The sequence below is a fragment of the Equus asinus genome, chromosome 4 (assembly GCF_041296235.1).
Source record: "Equus asinus isolate D_3611 breed Donkey chromosome 4, EquAss-T2T_v2, whole genome shotgun sequence".
In the NCBI taxonomy this organism is placed as follows: Eukaryota; Metazoa; Chordata; class Mammalia; order Perissodactyla; family Equidae; genus Equus; species Equus asinus.
Window position 1 is genome coordinate 19694888 of NC_091793.1, and position 24426 is coordinate 19719313.

Here is a 24426-nt window from a genome sequence, read left to right on the forward strand (position 1 = left end):
GGTTGTTGGGACAGGGAGTGTGGACGGGGCCACACCAGGTTTGTGAAGACGTGAGGCCCCTGAGAGGAAGCAGGTGAGCCTGCAGAAGCAGCAACTCTGGATTTATTGATACTTCGTCATTCGTGGTGATGAGTCTTGGGGACGTCAGAGGCTGGGAACTAGCCCAGCCACGGCTTCCTCAGGAGCTGGGGGACCCTACCCAGGTATCTTTCCTCCTTTCTCTCCACCTCAGAGGCCTCTGAAAAGCACAAACAGGCATGACCTGTGGATCCCTTGCTGGGAGGAAGTTTTCCAGGGCCAAGGGACTGCAGATGCCAGGGGAGCAGGTCAGCATTGATAAAAGGCTAGGATTTCTCCAACGTAAAGGAGTGGCCTCAAGTCCCTGTCAACTGGAAAGGAAGCAGGAGGCAGAGGAGGCTCATTCAGGACGGTCAGGGCCTCTGGCTTGCTGGAATTCTTCTCCAATCTGAGGTGTGTGACTCCATTTTCTGATGTTTGACATTTGACACTTTTAAGCATCACCTCTGTCTCTTCCCTTGTCCCTCACATCTGGACCAGCTGATAATAAATCCCTGGTGCTCTCTCCTTTGGTCCCCCTTATAGTTTGAAACCACCAAGCTGCTGCCAACATAGGTGAGCCCTCACCCCAGCCCATGCCAAAGCCACAGTCAATAGCCAGGCCAGTTTCCTCTTCTGGCTCCCTCAAGCCATTGTGGACCTGCTTGAGTGTCCAGGCCAGCTCTGTCAGAGATCTCAATGCAAATAGGAAAGCTTTTCACATCCTCTTTGTGTCATCAGTCCACATTAAAATCAAATTTTCCGTCACAGATTTCTCCTGCTTTTGCGGGATGACCACAAGAGATTAAAGACTTGCAGAGTTACAAAGAAGAGAGAAGACACAGTTTGAGGAATTCAAGTGGCATCAAACTCTCAACACCAATCATCGAGGTAGAAGACAATGAGAAAAGTCTTTCCAATTCCATGGGAAAGTTATTTCCAAGCTAGAATTCTATACCCAGCTGAGCTATTAGTCAAGTCTGAGTGGACACATTTTGAGACATCTAAGTTCTCATAAACACCCCTCAGGAGAGCAGAAGTATCAGCAAAAATGGTGGATATCTGAAAATTTGCCACTCCAGATGAGCAATGAAAAATCTGGCCAAATGATCAGACACCTTTTCAGAAGTCTTGGAATGAACCAAAATGTCACACCTGTTCAGGACCATTTTTGTGAAGACACATGGCTGAATCTCAGAATGAACAGCAAGCTCTGTGGCATTTCCACTTCCCTGGTCCTATCCTCCACTCTCCAGCTCAGCAGTAGCCTTGAAAAGAACCATCCACATGCAGGGAGGCCTCCTGATGGAACACAGGACATGGAGCATTTTTAAAATCTCATTTCCCAAGATTTGTCCCTATTTTACCTGGATAGGGGCTCCCTGGAAGATCCCATGTGCAGGCATGTCTACATTTGCCCTGAGAGCTCCCTTAGTGCAAACAGCCTTTTCTCAAGAGAGTTGGTTGAAAGCAATGAGAGGCCACTGTTGAAAATCAAAGTCGCTTGAGTCAACGGATACCAGTTGGGTCAAATGATACACTAACTGCACAAGTTAAAAGGAGACGCCGGGGCATGAGGTGTCCACAGGGGCTTTGAAGAACTCTGACGTATTCGAAGGAATCTAAGGGGCCATCCCTGTGTGTAGGGCTGTGTGGAGCTGTGTGCAGGCTCAGGAAAGACCTGGGAGTTGGGTCCTAAACTCTCCTCTTTGACCGACCTGGAGGTTCTACAGAAACCAGAAGTGAAGGCAGAGGGAAAGTTGTAAACTCTAAATCCTGGCTGAGTTTTGAAAGCGTGTCCCAACACACACAGAGAGCACCTCTGTGCAGCAAAGACTGGGTGAGTTATTGGTTCCAGACATTTAAGGAAATCTCTAACCCATCATTAGCTGACCACTAAGCCAACCGAGTAGAGACTTCACTGGCTACACACAACAAGAAATGGAGACTGTAAACTTAGTTCAGAAAAGTCACTAAGCAAAGAAACAACTACAATACAAAACCACAACACAAACCATGGGGAACTAAGAGAAACTGATTTCCAGTTGCCATATTATCTGACTTGAAATGTTTAGTTGTCAACAAGGAAATTTCAAGACATGCAAAGGAACAAAAACGTATGGCCCATAAACAGGAAAAAATTAATCAATGGAAACGTTTCTGAGGGTGGAGTTACTGGACGAATATTGCATATTGCCTAATTCAGTATGCTCATAGAACTAAATGAAGCTGTGTTTAAGAACTAAAGGGAAGAGGCAGAAAGATGTCTCACCAATTAAAGAACATCTGCAGTGAGACAGAAATTATAAAAAGGACCCAAGTAGAAATTCTGGAGTACAAAAGTACAATAACTGAAATGAAATTTCACTACAGGAACTCAAGAGCAGATTTCAACAGGTGGAAAAGAAATCAGCAAACATGAGGACAAATCTGCTGAGCTGACCCAGGCTGAGGAACAGAAACAAGAATGCAGAACAATGAGCAGAGATTCAGAAACTTGTGAGGGACCATCAAGTAAACTGTATACTCCTAATGGGAGTCCTAGCAAAAGAAGAGAGACGCAAAGGACTAGAAGGAATATTTGTAGAAACATGGAAAACTGAATACACCTCAAATTTGGCCAAAACTATTAATCTATACATCAAGGAAGCTCAGTGAACTCCAAGCAGGATAAAATCAGAGATCTACACCTGCACGTCATAATCAAACCGTCAAAAGACAAAGAGAGAATTTTGAAAGCAGCAAAAACTATGGGAGACACACCTCGTCATGAACAAAGCATCCGTCCTCGATAACATTGACATCAGATTTCTACTCAGAAGCCATAGAGACCAGAAAGCAGTGGGATGAGGATATCCCTCAGGAAGTGACTGGAGGATGTGACAACTTGGGGAAGGGCCTCTGGGCTCCAGCAACTGCCCAGTCAGGGTAAATGGGGAGCCCAGGGAACACCCTGTTGCACCCCAACACCCAGATTTAAACCAGCCATGGCCAGGCCAGAACCTAGGAATCTGGGCTGTGCTGTAAGCCAGGTGGGGACCCTGAGCTCCACAGGGAGAAGCCTGCACCACAAGAGGGCCCGTCCAGGCATCTGTGAGCATTGATGAGAACCAGGGCACTTATGTTGGGTCTGGGTGTACATGTGATGGAATCCCTCTGCCTTGTGTGCAAGTGTGTCTGTGTTCATGTGAGTGTTGAGAGTGTGGCTGGCTTAGTGGGTGTGTAGATTTCTGTGCGTGTGTGTGCATGTGTGAGCACAAGGGTAAGAGTCTGGGAATGGATGAATGGTTTGTGTGTGATGAGGTGTGTCTGTGTGTCAAGTGTGTGGTGTGAGGTTCAATGGAGAACCTCAGCCCCCTCTGTCTCCCAGCCACCCCCTGCAGGCGTGGTTCCTCTCATCATCAGGCAAGTGCCCAAGACCTCTCAGTGGAATGCCTCTCAGGAGGATACAGGTGTGATAAGGGAAAGCAAGGACTTCTTCTGGGGACGAAGCTGTGACCACATTGGGGAGTGTGAGCCTAACCTGCAGGTGGGCGGCAGGATCAAATCGGACTCAGTACGATTCTGGGGAGTCAGGCTGGGGGTGGGGACATCCTTCTCCTCCCCCAACGCCACAACCCAGATAAGCACCAGGAGAGGACAGATCAGGACTTCTCTGGCCACCCCTGCACTGACCTTCCCTGGCCCCTCCCTGCACCCGCTGGCAGCGCAGCCATGCCCACAGATAGACTCAGGGCAGAGGACAAAGGCCAGTTGCAGTGAAGGCCAGGTAAACTGAGGAAGGCCCACTGGGTCCCAGCAGGCTACACCCTCTGGCCCTGGGCCATGCAGGAGAGTGGGGCTGCGGGCGTTCAGAAGGGGAGGAGCAGCTCTCACAGCCAAGCAGGAACTGCAAACATTGAAAGCCAACAGCAAGAGGCCCCGGCCACTGGAAGCCATCTCTGGGTGGCCATCTCTGGGTGGGGGATGTCCAGAGGCATCCTGGGAAGAAGCTGGTCCTCTTACTGTTGGGGGCTGAGGGAGGGAGAAAACTGGGGGACATGGGGCTGGGGAGTTCCTCCTGCAGGCACTGCTTCATCTGGGTGACAGAATTCTCCAGATGACTCCAGATTGAGAACTTGCCTCACATACACCAGGGATGGGGGAGGGGGCCTGACCCCCTGATCCCTACCCAGAAATGCCCCTTGTCCACCCTCTGGGCTCCTGCCCCCTCCCATCTGAGTGGGTTTTAGTCTCAAGGTTCCCATCAGCTTCACTGATTTAAAAACTCAGCCTCGTAACCTGTCCCTTTTCTTCTTGAAGAAGGAGGGTGTTGAGGCCAGTGGGCAGTGGCCCTGCCCTGGCATGGTGTGGCCACCCCTGCTTGGAGGCTGAGCAAGAGGCTGAGCAAGAGGGAACACCTGTTATCCATAATTCCAGCCAGACAGTGGCAGGCCCTTGTGTGGGGTGATGCACAGATTTGCCTCTTTCCTGGAGGGACCTCAGGGTCACAGTGGGAGTGAACCTGGCCCAGGGAGACGGAGGAGGCCGGTAACGGGGGAGGCCCAGGAATCCATTCCGTGTGGCCCTCAGCAGGCCTGTGCGGGTGGAAAGAAATTCCTTGCTTTCCATCCCCTTGTCTTCCGGAAAGAGTTTGAGCAGCTGATGTTCAAGGACAAATGACACTGAGGAGGAAGCAGGCCCACTCCTCTGGGGACAGAGTCACATCCTATGCTAAGCCATCCTAGTACCTTGAGCTTCCTGGCAGCTCAGTCAACGAGGGCGAGTGCCCTCCCCACATTTCTCTGAGTCGGGAAAGTGGACACAGGCAGGACATTCATCACCTGAGTGGCCTCAAGAGATAGGAGGTCCAAGGAGCAGTCTGTAACCAACTTAGGAAGGGTCTCCTGGTCTTCAAACTGGCTGGTTGGGTGAGTAGGGAGCTCTGAAAACAACACTCCTTCCTCCCCACCCCCAGATTCAAACGTGTTTTGGCCACGACCACGGGGAACCCGAGGAGCTGAGCCAACCCCCAGCCCGGTGAGGGTCTCTCTGATACCAACCTCCATGCAGGGAGAGGAGGGGGCCCAGGGGATCAGTTCCAGGCAACCACTAAGGACAGGTGCCCTGGTGCTCGGTTTATGTGTGTGTGTGTGTGTGTGTGTGTGTGTATGTAGTTTTGTGGGTGTCAAAACGTGTGTGCCTGTGCTGTGTGTCAGTATGTGAGCATGTGGGTAATGTCGGAACCTGTGTGTGGTTTGCGAGTGTGTGGTCTGTGTCTGTGTGTACTGAGTGTGCTAGCGTGAGGTCAGGGACACGGAGAACTTCAATCCCCCCCACCCCCGCTCGCTGTGGTCCCTCTGATCATGTGAGCTCCCCACAGCCAGGGACAGTACAGACCTGGGAGGTGAAGGTCACTCAGGAGGAGGCAGGTGAGATACGGGGAGGTGAGGATGTCTTCTGGGGATGAGGCTGTGACCACATTAGGGAGGGTGAGCCTTGTGACAGGTGGGCATCAGGATCAAGTCCAAAGACCCCTGGTTCTTCCTATACCATGCTGAGGAGTCAGGCTGGTGTGGGGACATATTGTCTCTCACCAACCCCCACCCAAAGTAAGCTCATGGAGAGGGCAGCAGGGACAGACCCACTGTGCCACCCTTGGACCGACCTTCCTTGGCCCCTGCCTGTACCATCTGGCAGCACAGTCATGTCAACAGGCAGGCTCAGAGCAGAGAGCAAAGGCCAGTCTCAGCTCCCTTTATAAAGAGGGCCCAGGCTAGTCACACCCTCAGGGTTGCTGACAGTGATCTGCCTGGCCTGATCCTGGTGCCTGGTGTGGTGAGGGGCCCCAGTGTATCCAGAGGACTTCAGTGTGCACTGAGGCAGCCATGGGGCTGCTGACCGGGGAGACACTGGGGCTCCTGGCCGTGGCCGTGGCCATCTTCCTGCTCCTGGTGGACCTGATGCACCGGCGCCAACGCTGGGCCCCACGCTACCCCCCAGGCCCCATGCCCCTGCCTGGGCTGGGCAACCTGCTGCAGGTGGACTTCCAGAACCCGCACTGCTGCTTTACTCGGGTGAGGAAGGTCGGGGTGGGCACAGAGGTGCTGAGGACCATACATGTCAGCAGACAGTGGGTGGTGGTGAAGCCACAGGCTGGACAAGGAGTCGGTGGAAAGGAGGAGGCAGGTGTGAGAGGCCTCCTGGGGGAGGGCAGCTGGGCAGGACCTGGGGGACAGTTTGAATTTTTCCATCAAAGGTCAGAGAGGGCAAAGGCCTGGTGGGTTGGGACTTGGCAGAAGGTTCGGGATGCAGTGGGACAGAGCTTCAGTTCTGTGAGCCTGAGTCCCTTCTGAGGACATCAGAGGATAAGTCCTGAGATTGTGGGGAATCACCAATTTCGTTGACTGTTCCCTGCACCGCAGGTCCACCACCTGAACCCCACTGAAATCAGGAAATTGAGGTTGTAGGGGACAGTGACAAAGTTCAAAGCTTTTGCTGCTATGAGACCTTGGGCCACCACTGATCTCTGTGAACGTCACTCTCTTCACCTATGAAACGAGATGCTAGCTTAGCCCACCCGACAATGTTGGTGACCTCTGTAAAGTCGTGGCTAGGTGGTCGGATACTTCGTGATGTCCTTCACCATACAGGTTGTGATCCCTAGTGTCACAAGGCCAGGTAAATTCCTGGCACCCCATCGCTGCTGCGGCTCGGGATTCCCCAAGACTAGAGCCAGGAGACTGCGTCTCAAAGCTTAGGGTGGGGCGGGACTTCTCCAACGCCCTTGACCCTGGCCTGCAGCTGCGGCGCCGCTTCGGGGACGTGTTCAGCCTGCAGCTGGCCTGGACGCCCGTGGTCGTGCTCAACGGGCTGGCGGCCATTCGCGAGGCGCTGGTGCACCGCGGCGAGGACACCTCCGACCGCCCACGTGTGCCGGTGATGGAGCACCTAGGTTTCGGGCCGCACGCGGAAGGTAAGAGGAGGAGGGGAGGACAGCGGCCCGGCGGGGACGGGGCCCACAGTGACCCGAGACCCGGCAGGGTCAAGTGGCTACAGGGTGGTGGACCTGCGGTGCAGGGAACAGACAACGAAATTGTAGGGGCGGCAGGTGGAGGAAGGAGTCTGTGCCAAGCAAGAGTTGGGAGGCAGCTGTGGGCGGGGCGTTAAGCGAGTGGGCGGGTCCGGCCATTGGGAGCAGGAAGGGGACGTCCGGGTGGGCGGGAAGGAGGAGAATGGAGTCAGTGTGGGCGGGGTAGGGGGCGGGCCAAGACTTTCCGTGAAAGGGAGCGAGTCGCGGTGGGCAGAGGCAAGAGCAGGACCAAGATCTGTCCCGGTGGGGACAGCTGGCGAGCAATGTGGGAGGGCAGAGGCTGGGACCTGTCCCCAGCCAGAAGGATATGTAGTGTGGGCGCGATTTGGTGGCAAGGAGAACAAGGTTAGAACGGGCGGAACAGGGGCCAGGCTGTCCGAGCAGGTGCCACGCCTTCACCAAACCGGCGGGCAGAGAAGGGCGGGGAACGGGGCCCAGATCCGACCTGTAGCAAAGAGGATGGCAGACCAGCACTTTTGAGCAAAATGTGCGCGCACAGGCGGGGCCGGGCACAGCTGAGCCACGCCCACGTCCGCCCCGCCCCTAGGGGTGATCTTTGCCCAACGTGGGCACATCTGGCGGGAGCAGCGGCGCTTCTCCGTGTCCACCCTGCGCAACTTTGGCATGGGCAAGAAGTCCCTGGAGCAGTGGGTGACCGAGGAGGCCTCGTGCCTCTGTGCCGCCTTCGCCGACCAGGCCGGTGAGTGCTGGGCTGAGGGCCAGGAGACAGGGGTGGAGTCTGGGGAAGAGGAGATGGAGGCGACCCCCTGACCTGCACCGTCCCCTCCCAGGAAGGCCCTTTAGCCCCAACGCCCTCCTGAATAAAGCGGTGAGCAACGTGATCGCCTCCCTGACCTTCGGGCGCCGCTTCGGGTACAAAGACCCGTGCTTCCTCAAGATATTGGACCTAATGGAGGGCTTTCTGAAAGAGGCGTCAGGCTTCGTGCCCCAGGTGCAGGGTGGAGGGGGCGTGCCAAGGAGCCCTGCAGGTGAGCTCCGGGGAGGTGGCCTCTACCCTGCACTGGAACTTCAGGAAGGAGGATTTGTACAGAGGGGTGTTGGGTTATCAGGCCGGAGAGAGCTAAGGAACCTCTACCTCCTTCAGTGGAAGCCTCTGGAACCCATGAGATGTAGATTTTAGGTTTATCCTTCTGGGATCCAGGCATGAGAGAGGGTAGAGGTATGGAATTAAGGAGAAGTCAGGTCATAGTGACACCCTGGGAGCAGAGCGGCTGGGACTTAACTGTCCAAGGTGAACACGTGAACAGAGGGAGGACCCAGGAGCCAACATCTATGGCCTTCCCAGGTGCTGAGTGCGATCCCCGTGCTCCTGCACATCCTGGGGCTGGTCGCCAAGGTCTTTCCTGGGCAGAGGGCCTTCATGGCTCAGCTGGATGAGCTGGTTGCTGAGCACAGGATGACCAGGGACCCGGCCCAGCCTCCCCGAGACCTGACTGACGCCTTCCTGGACGAGGTGCAGAAGGTGCGCCGCCAGGGACACAGGTGGTGGGTTGAGGGGCCCATGAGGTGAGCCCAGGTAAGGTGGGGCCTAATTATCCCCCAGTGATAAGGTATCCAGGCTGATTGGTACAGAGTGGGAGGCCACTGAGGGGCTTCCTCCTTCTGTCCCTGAGTCCACCCTCTCTGCATGGCCCAGGCCGAGGGGAACCCAGAGAGCAGCTTCAATGATGACAACCTGCGCCTGGTGGTGTCTGACCTGTTCTTTGCCGGGATGGTGACCACCTCGACCACGCTGGCCTGGGCCCTCCTGCTCATGATCCTGCACCCGGATGTGCAGCGTGAGCCCAGCCTGGGGGCCTGGTGGGATGGGCCTGGGAGGAGAGGGACAGGCTGGGGACCCTGAGCTTGGTTTGGCCACCAGGAGCTCTGAGCAGAGGCTGGGCCCTGCTCACAGGTCAGAGTGACCTTCTCCTCCATGTGGGTGCAGCCCCTGCACAGGAGTCAGGAGGAGGGCGGGGTCCAGCCCCCTGGGTTCTGACCACTGTGGTGATGCTTGTCTGTCCAGGCCGTGTCCAACAGGAGGTCGATGAGGTGATAGGGCAGGTGCGGCGACCAGAGATGGGGGACCAGGCCCGCATGCCCTTCACCATGGCTGTGGTCCACGAGGTTCAGCGCTTTGGGGACATCATCCCACTGGGTGTACCCCACATGACATCCCGTGACATTGAAGTGCAGGGCTTCCTCATCCCCAGGGTAGGCCTGCGGCCCTCCTCAGCCCAGCTCAGCTCCATCTGTCCCCTGGTAGCCTCAGGATGGCCATTGCCAGGTGGGGCCAGGACTGGAACCTGAGCCACGTACTCTCATTTCCACTGGCACCAACTGTCCAGCCTGGGTGGATGTGGGGATGCAGTAGAGGCCAGGCCAGCAGTGTACACTCAGCCCAAGTTTCAGGGTTGGGGTGGGGGTAAGAAACACTAAAATGTGCCCAAGTTTGTTGGAGGAGCCCGTGAATGCAGGACAGGTGGCAGTGAGGGCTTCCATGGGAGGCAGGTCACTCGGCCCTTCCATGGGGACAGAGAGGGTGCTGCGATCTCCTTGTGTTTTAATGACTGAAAGAGTCCATGTGTGTGCTAGGCAGAGAGTGTGGCCCATGCATGTTTGGTGGCAGGGGTCCAGGTTTCCCCAAGCCTGGATCTCACTCATGCCCGGCGTCTCCTGCCAGGGGACCACGCTCATCACCAACCTGTCATCGGTGCTGAAGGACGAGACCGTCTGGAAGAAGCCCTTCCGCTTCCACCCCGAGCACTTCCTTGACGCCCAGGGCCGCTTCGTCAAGCAGGAGGCCTCCATGCCCTTCTCAGCAGGTGCCTGTGGGGAGCCCGGCTCGCTGCCCCTCCCAGGGGAGTCTTGGAGGCGTGGAGCCCAGGCCCCCAGGCTCGCTGACCCCCATCCCCACCCACAGGCCGCCGCTCGTGCCTCGGGGAGCCCCTGGCCCGCATGGAGCTCTTCCTCTTCTTCACCTGCCTCCTGCAGCGCTTCAGCTTCTCGGTGCCCGCTGGGCAGCCCCGCCCCAGCGACCACGGTGTCTTTGGCACCGTGGTCTCCCCATCCCCCTACCAGCTTAGTGCTGAGCCCCGCTAGAGGGGGCACCAAGCCCCCAACCGTGTCCTTCATGGGGGCCCTGATCTCCAATAAACCATTCTGATGGCTCCAACCTGGCTTGAGTCCCACCTGAGACCCCTGAGCAGCCTCTGGCAGAGATGCTGCCTCAGCAGCCTCCCCAGGCTGAGTTCCTACTCCTTCCTGATCCAGCCTTACTTGGCATTTGACCCTGCTGGGAGCCATGTTACCAACGCCTATACAGCCTTGTGACAGGGTCCGGGCTGAGAAGGGCCGAGGGGCGCAGGGACGCCCCTCGGTGAAGAATGGCCGGGCGACACCCCTGATATTTCCTGAAATGTATGCATGCTTTCTATCAAGCTTATGACTATACTTGTTTCTGCTTTTTATTCTTGACGATACTTAGTTTAACTTAGCTTTTCAGCCTGATACCTTACTAGCAAAATGATATTTGCTCTGTGCAGTGTGCTCAAGGGACAATTAGCCCTACCTCCTGAAAGACAAAGGAATGCTTTCACCCCCTAAGGGTTGCGGGGATGTAAAGAATTTTAACTACCCACTGAGAAGGCACGTAGCCCTGGGGATAAGATACCTGGGAGTTGCCTTTTGTTCCCATTAACCATCTACACTAATGACGTAGATGATTGATGGAGGCAGGGGTAGCTCCCCCAGGACGTGAACAGACGGAATGCTGTCCTGTCCGGAGGTCTGGACCTTCTCTCTTTGATTTAACTTTACCATGAATTACAACAGATGTCAGGGTACCTATCTCTTTTAGCTTAGGGACAATAAATAATAATCAACTGCGGAGAGGACGATCATTAACCTTATGCTCTATAGAACGGAATGCTAATAAATATTCTTGTGCGCGCTTTGTATCTCCTTATCTCTCTGAGAATATTTGTAGAGCTATTTCTGTACTAATCCTGAAAAATATAAAAACGACACTCGTGCACAGTAAAGACAGACTTGATTGCAGCGACTCAAGTCTCACGTCTCTTCCTTCACTGCGCCGACTCTGTCCCTCCCTCAGGAACCTGGACTTGGCTGGAGCAGGACTCCGGCAGACCCCATTTGACAGATGGGCATCCTGAGGCTCAGAAGGTGACAGCTTACCCCCAGTCACCCATGCAGACCCAACACTGGCTGCCCTGGTTGGTGACTAAGTCCACGTAGGTCTTGACTCCTGGGTGTCAGGGGGCGGGAGGAGTGTGAATGGGCTTCTGATGGAATCAGTCCATTCGGGGCTGGGTGAGCGCCCTCAGGTTCAGGGATTCATTGCAAGGACTCACGGGAGTCAGAACAGCTGTTATACTCACGGTTCTGGTCTTTCCAGAGAAAGGATCCAGACAGAATCAGCAGGGGTCAAAGGCACGTAGGTGCAGGTCAGGAAGAGCAGGCACAAGCTTCCAGCTGTCTCTCTGAGGATTGGTACAGACAGTGCTCTGTTATCCCAGCCGGGGTGTGTGACACTAGCAGAGAGTTTGCTCACCAGGGAGGCTCCCCCGAGTCTGAGTGTCCAGGGATTTAGTTGGGGTCAGTCACTTAGACCGGAGAGCCGCATGGCTGACCTCAGTTACTCAGTCCCCAGCCTCTCTCAAGGTCAACCACTGTGGCCCAAGGCCCCGCCATCAATCACATTGTTGACATGAACTGTGTGGTGTGACCCACGCCCCAGACGCAGAGACCCTTGTGAAGCAGGTCATCCCTCGGAGTTAGGGGCTGTTTCCCAGGAACTTGTCAGGGGCCAGGCAGTTTTTTGGAATGTGCAGGGATTGAAATCCCAAACCTACTGCGTAAACCTTTCACTGCAGAGACCACCTCTCTGGTTTTCGGCTCCTACACCAACATAAGTATGTACACTTTATGTGTGTGTGTGGTAAACTACACAGAACATAAAATTTGGCATCTTAATCATTTTCGAGTGTTCAGTTCAATGGTCTTCAGTCCTCATATCGTGGAACCATCACACCATCCATCCCAGAACTCTTTCATCCAGCAAAACTGAAACTCTGTCCCCCTTAGACAATAACTCCCCGTGGCCCCTCCCCATAGTCACTGGCAACCACTGTTCAACTTGGTGTCTCTGTGAATTTGACTCCTCTAGAGAATTAACATTAGTGGAATCACACAGTATTTGTTTTTTTTTGTACTGAGTTATTTCACTTAGCGTGATGTCCTCAAGCTCCATCCATGTTGTACCATGTGTCAGAATTTCCTTCCTTTTTAGGCTCAATAATCTCCCACTGTATGTACAGACCACGTTTGCTTTCCCTTCATCTGTTGTTGGACCCTTAGGTTGCTTCTACTGTTCAGCTACTGTGAATAACGCTGCTGTGAACATGGGGCACAAATACCTCTTTGAGACTCTGCTTTCAGTTTGCGCATATATAACCCAGGACTCTTTCCCACAGCAGCTGCACCAGTTTACACTCCCACCAGCAGTGCGCAGGGATTCCGATTCTCCACGTCCTCGCCAGAACTATTTTCTGTTTTGATGACAGTAGCCATTCTAATGGGCGTGAGGTGGTATCTCATTCTAGTTTTGATTTGCACTTCCCAAAACGTGAGTGACGTTGAGCATCTCTCCATGTGCTTATTGTCCCTATTTGTATCTTATCTGTAGAATTGTCTATTCATGTCCTTTGCCCATGCTGAAACTGGGTTGTGTGTTTTGTTGTTGTTTTGAGTTTCAGGAGTTCTCTCTAGATTGTAGATATTAATGCTGTATCTGTCACAGTCATGCCCCACATAATGACATGTCCCTCAATGACAGACCTCACGCACGACAGTAATATTAGTACCATATATCCAAGGTGTGTAGCAGGCTATACCATCTAGGTTTGTGTAACTACACTCTTACTTTCCCACACCGACTAAATCACCTAATGACACCTTTCTCAGAACCTGTCCCCATTGTTCAGTGACACATGACTGTATATGATTTGCAAATACTTTCTCCCATTCCATACATTACCTTTTTACTCAGTTGATAGTGTCTTTCACGTGCAAATTTTTAAAATTTTCCTGACATCCAATTTGTCTTTTTCTTCTTTTTAAATTATTTTATTAAGGTCATAGTGTTTCATAACATTGTGAAATTTCAGGCTTACATTATTATTTTTCAGTTTCTGTATAGGCTGCATTGTGCTCACCACCAATAGTCTAATTTTCATCCGTCACCATATTTATGTGCCCCTTTACCTCTTTCGCCCACCCCACAACCCCCTTCCCCTCTGGAAACCACTAATCTGTTCTGTTTGTCCATATGTTTGTTTATCTTCCACATATGAGTGAAATCATGCGATGTTTGTCTTTGTCTGGCTTATTTTGCTTAATGTTATACCCTCAAGGTCCATCCATATTGTCGCAAATGGGACGATTTTGTCTTTGAGTAGTATCCCAGTTTGTATATATGCCACACCTTCTTTATCCATTCATCAGTTGATGGGCACTTGGTTGCTTCGATGTCTTGGCTGTTGTGAACAATGCTGCAGTGAACATAGGGGTGCGTAAGTCTCTTTGAATTGTTGATTTCATGTTCTTTGGATAAATACGCAGTAGTGGGATAGGTGGATCATATGGTATTTCTGTTTCTAATTTTTTGAGAAATATCCATACTGTCTTCCATAGTGGCTGCACCAGTTTGCATTCCCACCAGCAGCATCTGAGGGTTCCCTTTTCTTCACATCCTCTCCAACACTTGTTATTTCTTGTCTTGTTAATTATAGTCATTCTGATGTGCGTGAGGTTATAGCTCATTGTAGTTTTGATTTGTATTTCCCTAATAATTAGTGATGTTGAACATCGTTTCATGTGCCTATTGACCATCTGTATATCTTCTTTGGAACAATGTCTGTTCATATCCTCTGCCCATTTTTGATTGAGTTGTTTTTCTGCTGTTGTTGAGCTGTATGTGTTCTTTATGTATTTTGGAAATTAACCCCTTGTCACATATATGATTTGCAAACATTTTCTCCCGTTGGTGGGTTTTTTGTTTTGTTGATGATTTCTTTTGCCTTGCAGAAGCTCTTTAGTCTGATGTAGTCCCATTTGTTTATTTTTTCTTTTGTTTCCCATGCATGAATAGACATGGTATTTGAAAACATGCTGCTAAGACTGATGTCAAAGAGTGTGCTGCCTATATTTTCCTCTAAGAGTTTTGTGGTTTCAGGTCTTACATTCATGTCTTTAATTCATTTTGAGTTAATTTTTGTGCATGGTGTCAGATAACCATCTACTTTCATTCTTTTGCATGTGGCTGTCCAGTTTTCCCAACTTCATTTGTTGAAAGACTTGCCTTTCTCCGTTGTATGTTCTTAGCTCCTTTGTTGAAGATTAGCTGTCTATAGATGTGTGGTTTTATTTCAGGGCTCTCAGTTCTGCTCCATTGATGTGTGTGTCTGTTTTTGTGCCAGTACCATGCTGTTTTGATCACTATACTTTGTAGTGTATTTTGAATTCAGGGATTGTGATACCTCCAGCTTTGTTCTTTTTTCTCAGGATTGCTTTCATTTCAGGGTCTTTTATTGTTCCATATAAGTTTTAGGATTCTTTGTTCTATTTCCACGAAGTATGTCATTGGGATTCTGATTGAGATTACATTGAGACTGTACATTGCTTTAGGTAATATGGACGCTTTAACTATGACTATTCTTCCAATCCGTGTGCGTGGAATGTCTTTCTGTTTGTTGACGTCATCTTCTACTGCATTCAATAATGTCTTACAATTCCCACTGTACAGGTCTTTGACCTTCTTGGTTAAATTTATTGCTAGATGTTTTATTCTTTTTCTTGTGATTGTATTCTTGAGTTCTCTTTTTGCTAGCTCATTATTAGAGTATAGAAATACAACTGATTTTTGTAATTTGATTTTGTACCCTGCAACTTTTCTCCTGTTGTTGCTTATTTCTAACAGCTTTTGTGGATGGAGTCTTTAGGGTTTTCTATATATAGAATCACGTCATCCACAAATAGTGACAGTTTTATTTCTTCCTTTCCAATTTGGATCCTTTTATTTCTTTTTCTTGCCCAATTCTTCTGGCCAAAACCTCAAGTACGATGCTGAATATTGAGTGGCGAGAGTGGGCAGCCTTGTCTTTTTCCTGTTCTCAGAGGAGTAGCTTTCACTTTTTCAATGTTGAGTATGATGTCGGCTTTGGGTTTGTCATATACAGCCTTTGTTATGTTGAGGTAGAGCATGTGGTTTAAGATGGTCCCAAATGCTGCTCTGTGACTTTCACCTCCTGATGTGACCCCTGAGACCCAGTCTCCTCCATGCCTTGGGGACCATAAAGCCACCTGCCTTACAGGGCTTGGTGAGAACACGTGGAGTGAGCAGCAGTGCCTGGCACGTGAGTGCCTCATCAATGGGAGCTGCAATTGCACAATGATTGTAAAGGCCATCAGCCTCACGGTTGTACTGTGTGCTCATTGTACTCATGAGGTTTCCTCAAGGCCGCGCTGTCCTGGACAACAGGCTCCTAGAGTCGGGGTGCTCTGCCTGAATTACAGGCATGTCTGTCCCTGCCCTTCATATCCATGTTAGGGTGACTTCTTGGGAGGGCGTGACACATTCAAAACAAAGGGTGGATACAGACAATTTATCCAAGGCCACTGTGTCACTAATACTCAGACCATCCTGCCCCCCACCAGCACCACCTGATTCTTTGACAGTCCTGGGTAGAAAGTTGCTGCCCACAGGACAACTGAGGCTAATGAGAGGCCACAGGCTGGATCCAGGCAGTTCCCAGGGTGCCTGTGGGTCTTGCCCTCCTGGTCTGTTCCGTGGCCTCAAAACTGTTCTCTTGGCCATCTCGAGGTCCAGCAAACTCAGTTCCCCACAGTCCAGTCCTCGGCCAAGAGTACCAAGATGGCTCCCTTATGCTTCCCCTCACTCCCCTGCACAGGACTTTGCCCTTTGGTCCCACCGCCAGGTCACCTTGGCTTGCAGTGCGAAGCCAGCCAAAGTCCTCCAGGAATTCTTCCCAGAGAGTCCTGCTGCAGCCTGGGGCAGTGTCCCCATGACCCTCAGGGCAGTCCCCACACCGCTGGCCTGGCCTGTCAGCTCTCTGCCTTCCTGCTCCTCCCCTTGGCATGAGCACCTTGGAGCAGGGGCCCACCATCATCTCCCCGCCAGGCTGCGAGTGCCCCGCCAGCACCCAGCACATGGGACGTCCAGCGGGGCTGGAACACAGTCCAAGGCCTGAGCAAGGAAAGATGCAGGGAAAGCCGGGTAAACTGAGGAAGGCCCACTGCGCCCCAGCAGGCTACACTCTCTGGCCCCCAACCTGGAGGAGAGTGGGTATGTGAGACTTTGGAAGGGGAGGAGCAGCTTTTACAGCAAGCAGAAATTTCAAACTTTCAAAGCCGATACCAAGAGGCCCGGCCCCGGGGGAGCCATCTCTGGGTGGCCATCTCTGAGTGGGGGTTGTCCAGAGGCGCTCTGGGAAGAAGCTGGTTCTCTTACTGTTAGGGAGTGAGGGAGGGAGGAAACTGGGGGCTCACTGGGGGCAGGGGGATTTCCTGCAGCAGGCCCTGCTCCTTCTGGGGGAGAGAATTCTCCAGCTGTTTCCAGGATGAGAGCTTGCCTCACATACCCCTGAGGTGGGTGAGGGAGCCTCATCCCTCCTGGGAAATGCCCCTTCCCTAAGCTCTGTTCTCCTCTGCCTTTTCATCTGAGTGGGTTTAGGCCTCAGATTTCCCATCAGCTTCACTGATTTAAACTCAGTCTCAAATCCCACCTCTTTTCTATTTGAAGAAGGTGGGTGCTGAGGCTGGTGAGCAGTGGCCCTGCCCTGGCATGGTGTGTTCACCCCCCTGCTTGGAGGGGGCGAGAGGCTGAACAAGAGGAGGGCCTGGGAGCCACAGTTCCAGCTGGGAGGTGGCACACAATGTGGCAGGGTGGTGCTGAGGTTTGCATCTTTCCTTGAGGGACCACAGAGTCAGGGTGGGAAGGGATGGGGCTGGAGCAGGGGGACCTGGCCCAGGGAGAGGGAAGTGGCTGGCAAAGGGGGAGGCCCTGGAATCCACTCCATGTGGTCCTCAGCAGGCCCATGAGGGTGTAAAGAAATTACGTCGGCGCCACTTGCTTTTGATCCCTGTGTCTTCCAGAAATGGTTTGAGTAGCTAATGTTCAAGGACAAATGATACTGAGGAGGAAGCAGGCCCACTCCTCTGGGGGCAATGTCACATCCTATGCTAGGACACCCTGGTACCCTGAGCTTCCTGGCAACTCAGTCAACAAGGGGGAGGGCTCACCCCGCAGGTGAGAAATGGGAAGGTGAGGATGAGTTCTGGGGACGAGGTTGTGACCACATCAGGGAGTGTGAGCCTAATGCGTCACGTCTGTGGCAGAATCAAGTCCAAAGACCCCTGGTTCTTCCTCAGAGCTTGTACCGGGGGGAGATGCTGGGGAGTCAGGCTGAGAGCGGGGACTTCCTCTTTCTCCCCCACCCCGGATAAGCACCTTGAGAAGGAGGAGGGACAGGACTTCTGTGGCTCCCCCTGCTCTGAACATTGGCTGGCCCCTCCCTGCACCCTCTGGCAGAACAGTTGTCCTGACAAGTAGGCTCAGGGCAGAGCGCAAAGGCCAGTCTCAGCTCCCTCTATAAAGGGGCCCAGGCTGGTCAAACCCTCAAGGTTGGTGAGAGAGGCCAGCCTAGCTTGGTCCTAGGTGCCTGTGTGTCCAGAGGAGCCTAGTGTGCACTGAGGCAGGTATGGGGCTGCTGACTGGGGAGACACTGGGGCCCCTGGCCGTGGCCGTGGCCATCTTCCTGCTCCTGGTGGACCTGATGCACTGGCGCCAACGCTGGGCCCCACGCTACCCCCAGACCCCAGGCCCCTGCTTGGGCTGGGCAACCTGCTGCAGGTGGACCTCCAGGACTCGGTTTGCAGCTTTACTCAGGTGAGGAAGGTGGGGTTTGGCAGCAGAGGTGCTGGGGACCCCACGTAGCAGCAGACGGTGGGTGGTGGTGAAGCCACAGGTTGGACAAGGAACTGGTGGAAAGGAGGAGGCAGGCATGAGAGGCCTTCTGGGGGAGGGCAGCTGGGCAGGGCCTGGATGACGGTTTGAATTTTCCAGTCAAAGGTCAAAGAGGGCAAAGGCCTGGAGGGGGTGGGACTTGGCAGAGGGTTCGGGATGCAGTGGGACCGAGCATAAGTTCTGTGAGCCTGAGTCCCTTCTGAGGACATCAGGAGGACAGGTCCTGAGACTGGGGAGAGGAGGCTGGTCATGAGCCCCATTTAAATCAGGAAATCGAGGTTGAGAGGAGGCAGTGACCAGGTTCAAATATTGTGCTGCTGTGAGACCCTGGGCCTCATTTTCTTCACCTGTAAAATGGGATGCTAACTTGGCCTTCTGACAATGTTGGTAACCTCTGCAAAGTCATAGCTGAGTGGTTTGCTCCAATGTGAGGTCCTCAACCATAGAGAATGTGACCTCCAGGGTCACGAGGCCAGATTAAGTCCCTCCAAACCCTTGCTGCTGGCAGCCCACCTGTTCCCCAAAGCTCTGCCAGGAGATTGGGGTGGGCCCCTGGCAGCGGCAGGACTTCTCCAACGCCCTTGCCCCCGGCCTGCAGCTGCGACGCCGCTTCGGGGACATGTTCAGCCTGCAGCTGGCCTGGACGCCTGTGGTCGTGCTCAACGGGCTGGCGGCCATGCGCGAGGCGCTGGTGCACCGCGGCGAGGACACCTCCGACCGCCCCCCTGAGCCCATTTTCCAGCACCTGGGCTTCGGGCCTCATGCGGAAGGCAAGCGCAGGCGAGGGGATCCCGGCCCAGTGGCAACTGAGCCTGCAACTACCAGAGACCCGGCAGGGCCAGTTGGAGGCAGGGTAGGGTACCCGCGGTGCAGGGAAGAGTCAGCGAATTTGTAGGCGCCACGGTTTGAGGAAGAAGCCTGTGCCAAGGTTGGGAGGTGATGTGGGCGGGGTGGAGGGCGTGGTCTCACAGGGAGTGGGCGGGTCCCGGGCTATGGGGCTCTTGAACGGGATATCTCAGGGGCGGAAATGAGGAGGATAGAGTCAGTGTCTGCGGACCCCGGCCTTCCCTGAACCGGAAGGGGGTCTCGGTGGGCAGAGCCAAGAGTAGGGCCAAGGCCTACACCCGGTGGGGAGAACCCGCGTGCAATATGGGCGGGTGGATGGTGGGACATGTCCTCAACCAGAAGGACGTGTAAAGTGGGCGAGACTTGGTGATCTAGGGGTGGATGTGGATACTGTGGTTGGAACAGGAGCCGGGAGTAGGGGCACGGCCTTCTACACAGGGGATGCGACTATGAGAGCAGGACAAGTGGCAGGGCCGGGATCTGTCCTGCAGTTGAGGGAGAGGACAGAGGAGCCAGTGAGCTCGGTGTGCGCGCAGAGGAGAGCCGGGACACAGCCGAGCCACGCCCCGTGCCCGCCCTGCCTGCAGGGGTGGTCTTTGCCCACTATGGGCAGATGTGGCAGGAGCAGCGGCGCTTCTCCGTGTCCACCCTGCGCAACTTCGGCATGGGCAAGAAGTCCCTGGAGCAGTGGGTGACCGAGGAGGCCTCGTGCCTCTGTGCCGCCTTCGCCGACCAGGCTGGTGAGTGCTGGGCTGAGGGACAGGAGACAGGGATGGAGGCTGGGGAAGAGGAGATGGAGGCGACCCCCTGACCTGCACCGTCCCATCCCAGGATGTCCCTTCAGCCCCCACGCCCTCCTGAATAAAGCGGTGAGCAACGTGATCGCCTCCCTGACCTTCGGGCACCGCTTCGACTGCAAAGATCTGCGCTTCCTCAAGCTCGTGGACCTGACAGAGGACATTCTGAAGGAGGACTCCGGCTTCGTGGCTCAGGTGCGGGGTGGAAGAAGACAAGGAGCCTGCAGGCGAGCTCCGTGGAGGGGCCTCCGCTCTGGGCCGCCGCGGAGGAGGATTTGTACAGAGGGGTATTGGGTCAGCGGGCCCAGGAGGTAGCCAAGGAACCTCTAGCTCCTTCACTGGAAGCCATGAGATGTAGATTTTAATTTTATCCTTCTTGGGCCCTGGGCAGGAGAAAAGGTCGAGGTCTGAACTTAGGGAGGAAGCAGGTCAATAGTGGGGACACCCTGGAGTTGCCTGGGCCCTCACTGATCCTGGTGAGCACCTGAGCACAGGGAGGACTCAGGGCCTGGCATCTCTGACCCACACAGGTGCTGAACGCGATCCCCGTGTTCCTGCACATCCCGGGGCTGGTCACCAAGGTCTTTCCTGGGCAGAGGGCCTTCATGGCCCAGCTGGATGAGCTGGTTGCTGAGCACAGGATGAACCGGGACCCGGCCCAGCCTCCTTGAGACCTGACTGACGCTTTCCAGGATGAGGTGGAGAAGGTCAGGTGACAGGGACAAGGACGGGGTAGTAGGTTGAGGGCCCCATGAGATGCGCCTGGGCAATGAGGGGCCTAATTATCCCCTAGTAATCAGGCAGTTAGACTGACGGGTGCAGAGTGAGAGGCGATTTGGGGGCTTTCTCTCTCTGCCCCTGAGCCCACCCTCTCTGCATGGCCCAGGCCAAGGGGAACCCGGAGAGCAGCTTCAATGATGACAACCTGCGCCTGGTGGTGGGTGACCTGTTCATTGCTGGGATGGTGACCGCCTCGACCACGCTGGCCTGGGCCCTCCTGCTCATGATCCTGCACCCGGATGTGCAGCGTGAGCCCAGCCTGGGGGCCTGGTGGGATGGGCCAGGGAGGAGGGGGACAAGCTGGGAGCCCTGAGCTTGGTTTGGCCGCTAGAGGCACTGAGCAGAGGCTGGGCCCTGGCTCCGAGATCAGAGCGACTCTTCCTCCACGTGGGCACAGCCCCTGCACAGGAGTCAGGAGGAGGGCGGGGCTCCTATGTTGTGACCACTGTGAGGACGCTCGTCTCTCCAGGTCGTGTCCAACAGGAGATCGATGAGGTGATAGGGCAGGCGCGGCGACCAGAGATGGGGGACCAGGCCCGCATGCCCTTCACCATGGCTGTGGTCCATGAGGTGCAGCGCTTTGGGGATATCACCCCACTTGGCTTGCCCCACATGACATCCCATGACGTTGGAGTGCAGGGCTTCCTCATCCCCAAGGTAGGCCTGCAGCCCTCCTCAGCCTAGCTCAGCTCCACGTGCCCCCCTGGGAGGGAGCCCCAGGATGACCATTGCCAGGTGGGGCCAGGACTGGAACCCAAGCCACCTAATGATTTCCACAGGTGCCAACTGTCCAGCCTGGGTGGGTGTGGGGATGAGGAGAGGCAGGGCCGACCCTGTCCATTCAGAGCCCCAGTAGGGTGTTGGGGAAAAAGACAACTAAAATCTGCTGCAGTGTGTTGGAGGCATGCAGGGACAGGTGGCAGTGAGGGATGCCAAGGGAGGCAGGTCACTTGGTTCTGCCCTGGGGACAGGGAGGGTGCTGGGAAGTTTCTTGGGCTGAGATTAACTTGAAAGAGTCCAGGTGTGTGCCAGGCAGAGAGTGTGGCCCACACATGTTTGGTGGCAGGGGTCAGGCCCCCCCCCCAGCCCAGACCCCACCCATGCCAGGCATCTCCTGCCAGGGGACCACGCTCATCACCAACCTGTCATCAGTGCTGAAGGATGAAACTGTCTGGAAGAAGCCCTTCCGCTTCCACCCTGAGCACTTCCTTGACGCCCAGGGCCACTTCGTCAAGCAGGAGGCCTTCATGCCCTTCTCAGCAGGTGCCTGTGGGGATCCCAGCTTGCTGCCCCTCCCAGGGAGTCTTGGAGGCGTGGAGCCAGGCCCCCAGGCTCACTGACCCCCATCCCCACCCACAGGCCGCCGCTCGTGCCTCGGGGAGCCCCTGGCCCGCATGGAGCTCTTCCTCTTCTTCACCTGCCTCCTGCAGCACTTCAGCTTCTCGGTGCCCGCTGGGCAGCCCCGCCCCAGCAACCACGGTGTCTTTGGCACCGTAGTGAGCCCATCTCCCTACCAGCTCTGTGCTGTGCCCCGCTAGAGGGGGCACCAAGCCCCCAACCTGTTCCTTCACGGGGGCCCTGATCTCCAATAAACCATTCTGATGACTCCAACCTGGCTTGAGTCCCACCTGAGCCCCCTGAGCAGCCTCCGGCAGTGATGTGGCCTCAATAGCCTCCCCAGGGCAGCCCTACCCCTCCTTGATCCAGCCTCACCTGGCATTTCACCCCACTTGAGACACAGGCATACTGAGGCTCAGAAGGTGACAGCTTACCCCTAGTCACTCATCCAGACCCAACAGTGGCTGCCCTGGTTGGTGACTAAGTCCATGCAACTCTTGACTCCTGGGTGTCAGGGGCAGGAGGAGTGTGATTGGGCTTCTGATGGAATCAGCCCATCCCGGGCTGGGGGAGCGCCCTCAGGTTCAGGGATTCACTGCGAGGACTCACGGGAGTCAGAACAGCTCTTATACTCACGGCTATGGTTTTCCAGAGAAAGGATCCAGACAGAATCACCAGGGGTCAAAGGCAGGTTGGTGGAGTTCAGGAGGAGTGGGCACAAGCTTCCAGCTGTCTCTCTGAGGATTTGTGCAGACAGTGCTCAGTTCTCCCAGCAGTGATGTGTGACACAAGCAGAGAGTTTGCTCACCAGGGAGGCTCCCCTGAGTCTGGGTTTCCAGGGATTTTGTTGGGGTCAGTCACTTAGACTCGGAGAGCCGCATGGCTGACCTCAGTTACTCAGTGTCCAGCCTCTCTCAAGGTCAACCAGTGTGGCCCAAGGCCCTGCCATCAATCACATTGTTGACATCAACTGTGTAGTGTGACCCGGGACCACAGGTACAGAGACACTTGACAGGCAGGTCATCCTAAGGGCAAAGGGCATGTTTCTCAGGAGCTTGTCAAGGGCCAGGCATTTTTCTGGAATGTGCAGGGATTAAAATCCCAATTCTACGGAGTAAATTTTTCACTGCACAGGCCCCCACCCTGGTTTTTGGCTCCTACAGGAAAATGCTCATATTTGTCACTACATTTTGTGTGTTTAGGGGGGAAATGCACACAACATATAATTTGCCATCTTAATCATGTTTGAGTGTACAATGCAATGCTATTAAGTACCGATATTGTGCAAACGTCACCGCCATCCGTCTCCGGAACTCTTCATCCTACAAAACTGAAACTCTGTCCCCATTAGACAGTAACTCCCCCTACCCCCTCCCGGTAGCCCCTGGCAACCACCATTCTACTTTCTGTCTCTGTGAATTTGACTCCTAGGGAGCTCATATGCAAGGAATCATAGAGTATTTGTGTGATAAGTGACTGACTTCCTTCACTTAGCGTGATGTCCTCAAGCTTCAGCCATGTTGTACCATGTGTCAGAATTTCCTTCCTTTTGAAGGCTAAATACTATTCCATTGTATTTATACACCCCATTTGCTTATCCCTTCCTCCGTGGATGGACACTGGGTTGCTTCCACCTTTCAGCTATGGTGAATTATGCTGCTATGAACATGGAGTAAAAGTATCTCCCTGAGACTCTGCTTTCAGTTTGTGGATATATAACCCCGGGACTTTTTCCCACGGCAGCTGCGCCATTTTACACTCCCACCCACAGTACACAAGGGTTCCGAATCTCCACGTCCTCGTCAACACTTGCTTTTTCTGTTTTGATGATAGTAGTCAGTCTAATGGGTGTGAGGTGTTCTCTCATTGTGGTTTTGGTTTGCATTTCCAGAAAGATGAGGGACATTGAGCATCTTTTCATGTGCTTATTGTCCATTTGTATATCTTCTTTGTAGAAATGTCTCTTCAAGCCCATTTTACAATCGGGTTGTGCGTTTTGTTGTTATTGTTGTTGTTTTTGAGTTTTAGGAATTCTCTATATATTCTAGACATTAATCTCTTATCTGATACAGTCATGTGGTGCCTAATGACATTTCAGTCAACAAAGGACCCTACATATGATGGTGGTCCCGTAAGATAAGTACCATATAGCCTAGATGTGTAGGAGGCCATACCATCTAGGTTTGTGTAAGTACACTCTATGATGTTTACACAATGAGAAAATCACCTAAAAACACATTTCTCAGAACGTGTCCCCGTCATTAAGCGACATGTGATTGAATGCAATTTGCGAATATTTTCTCTCATTACGTAGGTTGGCTTTTTACTCTGTTGATAGCATATTTTGATGCGCAAATTTTTTTAATTTTCATCAAGTCCAATTTGTCTACTTTTTCTTTTCTTTCCAGTGTCTTTCGTGTCATATCCAGAAATCACTGCCAAACCCAACATTAAGAATCTTTTCTCCGATG

The 24426-nt window shown here is 53.8% G+C and overlaps 1 protein-coding gene and 1 pseudogene across 4 annotated transcripts; both read left to right on the forward strand.

Moving 5' to 3' along the window:
* The first annotated feature begins 5815 nt into the window (after positions 1-5815).
* On the forward strand, positions 5816-11186 carry LOC106845103 (cytochrome P450 2D14-like). Of its 4 annotated transcripts, none has more exons than XM_070506787.1 (9): positions 5816-6113; positions 6841-7012; positions 7677-7829; positions 7921-8081; positions 8436-8612; positions 8787-8928; positions 9099-9343; positions 9813-9954; positions 10053-11186. In XM_070506787.1, exons 1-9 carry the CDS (start codon positions 5925-5927, stop codon positions 10229-10231), a joined length of 1560 nt encoding a protein of 519 aa, XP_070362888.1. In that variant the 5' UTR covers positions 5816-5924; the 3' UTR covers positions 10232-11186. The 4 variants fall into 4 exon arrangements, with proteins under 4 accessions (XP_070362888.1, XP_070362886.1, XP_070362885.1 ...); XM_070506785.1 differs by having other exon boundaries at positions 9156-9343; XM_070506784.1 differs by having other exon boundaries at positions 9156-9343; positions 9813-11186.
* A 5127-nt stretch (positions 11187-16313) lies between these two features.
* Positions 16314-23565, forward strand: LOC123289285 (cytochrome P450 2D14-like; annotated as a pseudogene).
* The last annotated feature ends 861 nt before the right edge of the window (positions 23566-24426 follow it).

Coding starts and splice junctions, on each gene's coding strand:
- LOC106845103 (XM_070506784.1), top strand. CDS start 5,925: ATGGGGCTGCTGACCGGGGAGACACTGGGGCTCCTGGCCGTGGCCGTG. Junction 7,830..7,920: donor CGCCTTCGCCGACCAGGCCG/GTGAGTGCTGGG, acceptor GTCCCCTCCCAG/GAAGGCCCTTTAGCCCCAAC. Junction 8,613..8,786: donor TCCTGGACGAGGTGCAGAAG/GTGCGCCGCCAG, acceptor TGCATGGCCCAG/GCCGAGGGGAACCCAGAGAG.